At 35.3% G+C, this 10,883-nt stretch overlaps 1 protein-coding gene across 1 annotated transcript in view; it reads right to left on the bottom strand.

The window, feature by feature from the left end:
- Nucleotides 1-305: 305 nt before the first annotated feature.
- LOC108681279 (AP-3 complex subunit sigma-2) overlaps nucleotides 306-10,883 on the bottom strand; it is a 12,168-nt gene continuing 1,590 nt past the window's right edge. The window contains exons 3-5 of the mRNA XM_018170301.2: nucleotides 3,703-3,814; nucleotides 2,729-2,908; nucleotides 306-1,902 (exon numbers count right to left, since the gene is read on the bottom strand). Of these exons, the coding sequence (XP_018025790.1) occupies nucleotides 1,780-1,902; nucleotides 2,729-2,908; nucleotides 3,703-3,814 (415 nt within the window). The 3' untranslated portion in view covers nucleotides 306-1,779. The remainder of the gene's footprint in view (nucleotides 1,903-2,728; nucleotides 2,909-3,702; nucleotides 3,815-10,883) is intronic.

Raw genomic sequence — 10,883 nt, forward strand, 5'->3', positions numbered from 1 at the left:
CATTATTTTCTTTTTTTACCTTGCCTTGTGAGATGCGACTTCTTCCGGTATGCACTTTGTCCAATTTCAAGTTCACGAGACTTGGCATTATTGTTTCATTATATTACATTAACATTTGTTAATGTTAACATTTGTTCATATGCATTTATAACTATAACTTTCCAGCCGGCCTATTCTTACGAGTCTTCACTTTACTAACCCTTAAGATTTCATTAATTATGATGTCTTTACGAAGACATCATAATTATGTGTTGGCTATGCTATGAAACGTCCGCGCAACGGAAGTCAAAAGGCAAACAAAGCGAAATGTTTAAAATAATAATAATAATCGAAATAATTATCAAATAAATTACGTATAAGGACAGGTGAACAGCAATTGAAAGAAAGACAAATGCTCATAAAAGAGGTGATACAAAATGATAGTATAAAGATGAAAAATTGACCCCTTACCTACATGAAAAGGTAAACACTGGCACGACGAATGCAAAATCCCACTTGAATTCCGAGCAACAGAGGCCATCTGTGCTTGTATATTTAAGGAAACTTTTTCTAAAGGCAGAACTGATATTGCTTCATTCGTCGAAGTTTGGGTAGGAGAGAAAGGTAATCGTTGATGCCCTCGAACGTTCAGTACCGTACACTTGATTTATACAGCATTATTAAATAACTTCCATATAAAACGAAAACTTAACCCATTCTAATCAATGAAGTTGTTTAATTGACTAAGAAGTTTCTATCTAACATAACAGGTTAAATAAAAATATCAAACAAAACTGGGAATCTACCAGAAAGAAGATTTATCTTTAAATATCCATCACAAATATCAGCGTGACGTGATAAGTACCCGGTCTTTCATATCATTAGAATGGACGATGTTGAAAAATAAGAATATAATAAATAGAAACTTGGCATCAGAATTCCTGACATAATGTTGGGATTAGATCAACTAAACTTACACATACCTGCATGAATTTATATAGTCGTAATTAATCATCACTAACATGTCACACAGGCAGTAGCATGACAGACAGGCAAGTACGTGACGTCACAGGCAAGTATGACGGCATTTGGTCGCTGAGAAGAAACCAGATCAAGCAAATACGAAACTGTTTGAGTGCCAGCAGCAGCACGTCATTTAGAATCGTTAGGATAAAGAATATGAATTGTTAACTAAGATGGAAGAAAATGCTGCAGAATAAAATTATGATTTTTAGAGAACTGCTGCGATTCTTCAGTTCGAACAGAGAACATGCCACGCCTGTGATATCAGTATTTTCTGAAGCAGAAATTCATTTTAACAGAATTAGCAGACAAGTTCTCCTACAAGTTTTGTTTGGATAGGAACTTACTTAATTCATAGGTGATGTCTATTCGCTTGTTTTAATGCTTGAGTTTAACATTACCAGGCTATAGCAATATTGGAATGTTCAATGAATACATAATTAGCACTGTTATCTCAACACGGTGCAGAATCCACGTGACAAGTTGCTTCACTCTGCATCAGATCTAGATATACCTACCGTATAGTTACGTCATTAGCCAAATAAATTCTAATATATTCTCAACATTATTACAATGGCAGTAAACTTGTTGGCCAAATTTATTTCAATTGCAAACAGAAAAACATTTTCTATAAAGATACGGTACCTATTAAAATGAGACAGTAGGCTAGACATCAATATAGCCAACACGACGGCTTCCAATTAATTTTACTAAGTAATTATCAGTACTCAATCAAGACACCGAAATAATACGAGGAGTAACTGAGGTGTTTTTCTCTCAGAATTTCAGGTTGTTGATGGCTGTGGGCAGGTCCGGAAGTTTGATGTCCTTGATTTGCTGCGGGAGGTTCATGTTCTTGACGGCAGACACAGCGCGGGCAGGGGCGGCTGCCAGTCCGGCCTGCAACGTGAGTGTCATGTCATCATATTCGTAGCATGCGCCAAAAGATTTTCAGAAGAGAGACACCAATGGAATATGAATATTTATTTTGTATGTAATGTATTAAATGTTTTTCTTTATTGACGGTTGAATTTTTGTGACAAGGTTCACAAGCACCTATAGTTTGTTGTACATATGATTTTAAATCAGCTGAAATATAAGACAGAGACTTGCATAAGCCAGTACAAGCACAGGCTTATCATCGCTGACGACTATGAACAACAAAGAACTGTGAAAATATTCATCAATAATTTATCATGGGTGCCTCACTCAATGTTATGTAGGAGGCAATTTAAAAGAAATTGTTTGAGGCTCGTCATCTAGTGCCCAGAATAGTGATAGGAATTATAATAATAATAAACCTTGTGACAGTTGGAAGGGATGCATCTATTGGCTAGCACTGAGTCCACAAATTACAATCATCATTGAAATTTTGTAAAAGCATGGGTTGCAAGTTCATGGCACGTAATTCGCATCTAATTCTGGAAAGCATTGCACTTCAAATAACAATCAAGTTTTTATTTCTTTTTCACAATGAATATACAGCAATTACAAAATTCAATAATTCCCAATCGCGTTTTAGCAAGTTTCTTCTACTGGCCTCACGTGGCTGTCAATGACCTGCAATTATGAGTCAAGATCAGTCATATAATTTTTTATTCCTACTTCCTGCTTATTGCGTTTTTTCTTTACCTCTACTCTGGCAATGAATTTCTCAAATTACAGTCTTATGAGTATAAATAAAATAATTAAGCTGAGATAAATAATATTTATTTCATGGTCATACTTCCTGCTTCTCGAGCTTATTTTGGTCCTCTATTCTGGTGATGATCTCCGTCATGTTGGTCTCAACAACCATGCCTCCCATCACCAGCTCGTTGAGGATGAAGTGAACTTTGTCCACGTGGAATATCAAGTCCAGCTCACAGACATTCTCAAAACACTTGTCCAAGCTCTCCACAAACACCTGCAAGATAAGCATACAGCCAATCATTTGCTTTCTACCTCTCTTTTAGTCAAATGAAACATAATTTTCTTAGGCTAATTTGACAGATGCTATTGATTTGATAAATAAAAATTTAAATTTTGTACATGTTATTAAAAAATATTAAGTAAATGAGTTAGGAATGAAGAACACAACTGGTTAGTGGGCACAAAGTTTGAAAATAACAGGAGTCACTGCATACCTACGGTAGATAGCGGAGGTTTTTAGAAGTACCTACACACATATATAAAAAATATAACTCAGGTAGTACTCACTGCAGTGAGTGATAGAGAGCTCATTTTCTCGTTGACAAAAACGTGAAGTCGTTGACACACAGACAGACGGATGGACATGAGGAGCACAATAGTGAATTTTTTCCATAAATGAGAAAATGCGCTAAAAAGGAGTTGAAATTAGTTACCTATTTTCCTTTATTGGAAAAAACTTTAACTCTTATCATAAAATTTTGCAAAAGTTCAATGAAAAAATAAATTTAATTCACCACACCACCCAAATTTATCCGTGGATGGCAGTCATTGAGAAATAGACATCAAATAATTTCAATATTTCAACCAATTAGCAAAGAGTAGTCCACCATATCCAAACAAATTTACTAACGTAAGCTCACAGTTATCAGATGAAACTGATTTCTCATGACTTTTCGCAAAAATCAGATAAGAGTGTCAGTCTGTAGGCACTAAAATATAAATTGTTGGTAATTCTAATGGTGCATAATTTATAAATTGAAGGTTTGGCAGAGCTCACTCATGACTAACCTGAATAAGGTCCAAGATGCCTAATTCACTCTCAGACGAGTCCACACAGAAAACAAAGTACAGTGTGGCATAGTGTCGGTATATCAATTTGTAGTCGGATCCCCCAATCAGACTGTAGATGTGAAACGACACTTGATTAATAGAATAATGAAATTCATTTGTGATTCACATTCATGTTTTGAAATAGGTATTTGTTATGTCACTTGTATTGTTATAATTGTATTATTTTGTTTATTATTGTTATAATTGTTGTAAAGTTTAGTTGATATTTGTGAATATAACAAATAAGTATATTAGCTAAGTATTTGGCTTCAAAAATTTCATTCAGACATATAATAAATATTTATTTCAAATACGGTACACTAAAAGAAGAAATTAATTATTCCTAAAAATTGCCAGTGGGCCACATAATTTCATATGGGCCTATACCGTAAAATGGTTACTTTGACCGGGGGGTAACTTTGACCACTTTTTGTTTTATTAACAAAAACCCCAAAAACTCAAAAATGATTTGACATAGACAAATTTTGTCAATAGCCATCAAAGGCCTAATACTGAGGCTACGTAACACAATAGAAAGATTTAAAAAGTGTGCATATCTAATAGGTTAAAAAATTAATAATGTGACCCATGAAAAAGAGCTATTATTCAAAGCCTGTTGGAGTACCCCCTCCACAATTTTTTTATTTATTGGTAAAATAACTCCAGGTTTCGATGCATTGTAGTAGAACTTTTCTAGTTACATATGCAAAAGACAAATTTTAGGAAAGTGTCATAGTTTGCAAATGGGGGTGCCGCCCCCCAATGGAGGAACTTTGACCACCTAATGGCAGCCGTGACGGGGTAAAATTGACCGGCTTGGAAATTAAGTTAAAATTACCATAGGTACCTATATACCATATTTTATATTTGATACACATATTAATGTTTCTTTTTTATTTATGTTTCAGATTCTACAGAGACTTATATATGGTAATTTTAACTCAATTTCCAAACTGGTCAATGTTACCCCATCACAGCTGCCATTATGTGGTCACATTTTGCCCATTGGGGGGCAGCACCCCCCCATTTGCAAACTATGACACTTTCCTAAAATTTGTCTTTTGCATATGTAACTAGAAGAGTTCTACTACAATGCACCACAACCTGGAGTTATTTGGAGTTATTTTACCAAAAAATAAAATTGATTTTACCACCTGGTCAAAGAAACCCCAAGAGCTGGGGTAACAAAGACCATCACTTTTTTTGAAATTACATCAAAACTATGAGAGGCAGGAGCCAGCACTTTATGGTGAGTAAAGCTAGAGTATAGACCTGTATTTTGCATGTTTCAATTCAAGTTTAACTTATCTAGTAAAAAATGGCATAATTTTGAAAAAAAAGTGGTCAAAGTTACCCAATTTTATGGTACCGTCAACTGGGATACTCGGGACGATTTAGAAAGTTTTTCATTCATAACTTCTTACCATGAAACATTTCTTGAACAAGTTTAGGCTCATTTCAAAGCTCTTTGCAAGGGCTATCACATGGCTTATCAAAAAAAATTCCATATGCTATTCGTAAGGTGCCAGAAGCAAAAAAAAAAAAAAGAGTGTCCCGAGTAGACCCATTGAACGGGGCTACTCGGGACACTTGGAATAAAACGTCATTTTAAAACATTTGAAGCATGCAGAGTGTACTCATCCATTACTAATAGTACTCTGAAGTCCTCCTCTTTCATTGTAGATAATGTAGAGGTAGAATAAATGACATTTTCTGTGATTTTTACTTGTTTTTCCTTTATTGATATGATATTATCATATACATTAATTACCGTATTATTGATGTGATATTACTGTATTATTGATGCAATAGTACCGTATCCATGAACATGCCATTGAGCATTTACAACAACCTTGTCCACTGCAAGCTTCATATCAGCAGCCTTATAGCATTTTTTCTGTATCTGTAAGCTTACAGGATGACTTGTAATTTCACTCCATTCTAATTGGGTTAAGTGAATTTATCAAAATTGATTGTGAAAAACTGATTGTGAAAAACATACCTGAAACAGAAAGGAATGTTTTAGTGACAACCATCATATGTTTTGGAGAAATAAATCATAGTTTTGGTCAATGACTTTTCATTCTATGATACCTGGTGCACAATTCTATATATGACGTTCTATGCACAATTTTGTGATGACCGATGATGCACTAATTTTTTATAAGCGATATTTTATCGCTGAACGAGGTAAATGTAATCAGGGTAAAAAATGTACGAGGTAAAATGTAATTTCTAAGCAAAATGTCTTAATACGGCAAATATTTTTTTACTACAGACCTTAGCAGAAGTAACTTTTCAAAATATCGTTTTTCACCATTTTTTTCAGGAATTTTTCAAGGCTAGTAAATGTAGTATTTTTGAACTTCCTTTATACTACATAGATAGGAAAAATGTTGACGTTTATGCCACAATATTTAGTTTTGCAATATTCCAATTAGTTTTGCTACCAAAACAGTTTTACGTCACGTTGGAGAACTGTCTCAAATTACCCCGCCCGTCCCAAGTAGCCCCGGTTGACGGTAACTGATTAGGAGTTTCAATGATACTTTTCACTTTTACACAAAAATAAAGTAATCTGGATTCATCAGCATTACTAGTCAAAATTCACATACAGCATATAAGCTTGGAGACAGAATTTTTTTAGAAGTAATATGGCTTGACATTTTTAGGAATTAACAAGCGGTTGTGAACATGGTGCAATTCTATAGGTTATTCAAAAGAACCTGGTCTTATGTCATTTTGAACCGATCAACACTTCTTTACGGACCGAGGACCGATCATGTAACACAACCTTACCCGGCAAAAGCTTTCTTGCTTCTAAAGAAAGGGGCGGTTCATCAGCTGAGCTGACACTGGCCATGGGTGGGCCTTATTTGAATTTGAACACATGCATCCATTTGAAATCCTAGACCCATAGGGCCATAGTATACGAGTCAAAGAGCCTACATTTTTAATATCTATATAAAAAATGTACGTTTCTGCATCGATTATAGTGCTGTTAACATTAACAAACTTTGAAGAATCTCTAATGCAAGAAATACTTGCTTAAACAATTTTATTTTCATTATAAGCGACTGGATGCAAAAATCGGTCGCAAGAACCAACATAGCCCGGAACAACAGTAATTTTGATTGATGTTAATTTCTAAATTAAAATGTATTTAGCCAGTATTTCTTGCATCAGAGATACTTTCAAGTATTTAAATGTTAACAGCATCAAAATCCACGTAGAAACTTAAACTTTTAATAGGTTTTACACTGAAATTTACGCTCCTAGTCCAAAGAACTGAAAGCGATTTGAAATAAAAAATGACAAATGAATCGATGGCGCTTTCTGGCACCTTCTGTCACAGCTGTTTGCAGTTTCAGTGCATTTTTTTAGCACAAGTTGCCAATACCGTAAAATGGGGTAACTTAGACCGGCGGGGTAACTCAGACCACTTTTCGCTTTTTTAACAAAAACCCCCACAACTCAAAAACTATTTGACATAGAAAAATTTTGTCAATGGGCATTAAAGGCCTAATACTGAGGCTACATAACACAGTAGAAAGATTTGAAAAGTTTGCATATCTAATAGGTTAAAAAAATAAAAATGTGACCCATGAAAAAAAGCTATTATTTAAAGCCTGTCAGAGTACCCCCTCCAATTTTTTTATTTTTTGGTTAAATAACTCCAGGTTTTGATGCATTGTAGTAGAACTCTTTCTAGTTACATATGCAAATGACAAATTTTAGGAAAGTGTCATAGTTTGCAAATGGGGGGCGCCGCCCCCAAATGGGGTAACTTAGACCACCTAATGTCAGCCCTGACGGAGTAACATAGACTGGCTTGGAAGTTAATATAAAATTACCATATATAACATATTTTATGTTTTACAGCCTATTTATGTTTTTTCTTTATGTTTCAGACTCTACAGAGTCTTATATATGGTAATTTTAACTTAATTTCCAAGCCAGTCAATATTACCCTATATTGGTAATATTGATTATTACCAATATAGGGTAATATTGACTTATATTATATTAATATTGATTATTGATAGGTAGTTGATTAATATTGATAGTGACTACCTAATGGCAACCCAATATCAGGGTTGCCATTAGGTAGTCACATTTCCCTCATTATGGGGAGGCGCCCCCTATTTGCAAACTATGACACCTTCCTCAAGTTTGTCATTTGCATATGTAACTAGAAGAGTTCTACTACAATGCACCAAAACCTGGAATTATTTGGAGTTATTTTACCAAAAAATATAATTGATTTTACCACCCGGTCTAAGTTACCCCAAGAGCTGGGGTAACAAAGACCACCACTTTTTTTGAAATTACATAAGGACTATGAGAGGCAGGAGCCAGCAATTTATGGTGAGTGAAGCTAGAGTATAGACCTGTATTTTGCATGTTTCAATTCAAGTTTAATTTAGCTAGTAAAAAAATGGCATCATTTATAAAAAAAGTGGTCTAAGTTACCCCATTTTACGGTACGTATTTAATGTAGTCTTCCCTTGTTACAAAACTTACAAAATAACCTTGAATTATTGATTGCTAATTTCTTGCATTAGGTAAATCATAAATGTTTATGATTCAAATTGATCATAGAAGTTGTACCCATAGAAGTAAAATTACCCATAGAAGCTTCACATATTACAGATGCCAGCGCTAGCAGCGGCAAACAAATGAACTAGGTACGTTATTGTTAGTATCTTCAGTCTTCACTAATAATATAATAATATCGTATTCTGTTTAGGTCCGGTCTCAAAGTGTTCCAGCAACATATTTTCCATTACTAATTTTTAAAATGTATTGACTTGTGTTGCAGTGAGATATTGAATTGTTCGAATACTAAACAAAGGTGGCATGCCCGTATTCAGATGCCAGCGCTAGCAGCGGCCATCAAATGAACTACTTTATTGTTAGTATCTTCACTAATAATTTATTAATATCGTATTCTGCTTAGGCACAGTCTCTCAAAATCTTCCAGAAAAACTTTTCCATTACTAATTATTTACATTTATTTGTTTGTAGGGCAGCAAAATAGTGCATTTTTTTGTCACAATCGATGTAGCTACGTAGTAGCTACCACGTGTTCTTGTGTGTGACGTCACCGCTACCCATATGTAAACAAAGCAGTGAAGATGGGAGTTTTGCATTGAAATCGATGGTTATTTGTGAATAATATTTTCGATTGTGATATTATAACATATTTCTGATTGTGAAATAATTTTGATACGTTTGGTCACCTCGCCTATTTGACCAGATCTGTTGCAGGTAACTGGGATCGAACCCACAACTCACTGCTCGAATCATGGTACTCTGAAACGTACCCACAGAGCCACCCTGCCACTAGCATGCCATTTTTCATTGGTACGATAAAATTATTTTCAAGCGTGTGCGAAATCAATTGCATTGGTTGTTGACTTAAAGTGATACATTTACGTAATCTGTTAGAGAATAAAATATTCATGCACATCGAAATTTGCAAGCATCAGGAATGGCATGATCCAGTATGACAGCATAGCTGTTTAAGTAATATTGTACCATTTATAAATGAAGTTTTCGAAACATATCAATGAAATAATGATGAGAACAACATGTATATATGTGCCAATTTTCTGGAAAAAAGTGTTTAAATTAATGTTCTGATTGAATATTTATGAGGAAATTATGCTAATAAAGTGCTATTTTATGCTATTAGAAAACACAATATCATTAGAAAACATTTTTGAAATCTTATCAGTTATTTGGTTTATTAAAACGATGTAATTGAATAATGAAAATTAACTGCAAATAAGTTCGACTGTATGCCGAGTAAATAAGAAAAATCAAGTTTTAATATGAACTAATAACGCGCTGAAAATCATTGATTCCAGAAGCACAGAAACTGTAATTATATCTCAGGGTTCAGGGCTTTCAAAACGTTTGGCTCTGCAGATCTCTCCCCCAGGTAATGAGACGCCGGGCGCGAGTCCGGACGTAAATTTGTCCGAGACGATAATGAGCACTTGTTGAAGGCAACATTCTATTGTGTTGCGTTTTCAACATAACCAAATGCATTGTGATACTTTTTGCCTATATTAATATGTAATCCTTATTTTTCAACCCATAAATGGTTACTCATGCTATATGCTGTAAAAAATACTGTAATAATACATCACAAGTATGTTCAACTAATTTGAAGTTTTCGTATTTATTTTCGTATTTATTATTGTATGATTAAAATGTGTACCTTTGTTTCTTAAAAAACATCGGTTCTATTATTTTTAGAGTAGCTACTGCATTATATAAAGTAGCTGCTCACATCCGCATCGTAGGAGACGGAACTGATAGCGTGCACTGTGGAGTTGAAGACATGGTGGCATTCCATAGTATAAATAAAAGAACATGAGCTTTTGGGAAATTGGAGCGCTGTCATAATTGGAGCGTCAAGGTCACTACACCTTCCCCCACAAATTCTACTCCACAACTGCGGGCGGGCTGCATGCTGCAGCTGGTCGCCGCTACCGTGCGGTACGCGGCTACGCCTGGTATGGTAAGTCAAAAGAATAGTAGCGCTCCAACCTTTCTTAAACGCCTACTGGTTATCCAAACCAAAAAATAAGCAATGGACTTCCTATGGACTTAATTCATAAGAAATGGTCATGAACTGGATCAATTGCAGGAATAAAAAATAACCATTATAACTTATTACCATTGCTAGTATCACTCTGCTCATATGTACATGTTAAATCAATTACAGGAGATCCGAAAAAGCAAGTAATAATTAACAGAAAGAAACTCCATAGGAGTGCCTTTGGCAACCATGCAATATGCGCTACAAACTATCTGCGGCTGGCAGCGAGCGCTTCGATCCCAATGACAGACGGACAAACAGACAAACAGACGGACGGACGGACGGACAGACAGACGGACAAAGTCTAATATTAGAAAGCGTATTTTCTCGTCGATGAAAACATGAAGTCACGGACTGACAGACAGACGGACGGACAGACAGACGGACGGACAGACAGACGGACGGACAGACGGACAGTGACTATTTAGACTGACCTGATGGACAGGCCATCACTCCGGTGTAGACTGACCTGATGGACAGGCCATCACTTCGATGTAGACTGACCTGATGGACAGGCCATCACTTC

Source organism: Hyalella azteca, unplaced genomic scaffold, assembly GCF_000764305.2.
Source record: "Hyalella azteca isolate HAZT.00-mixed unplaced genomic scaffold, Hazt_2.0.2 contig2748, whole genome shotgun sequence".
Classification (NCBI taxonomy): Eukaryota; Metazoa; Arthropoda; class Malacostraca; order Amphipoda; family Hyalellidae; genus Hyalella; species Hyalella azteca.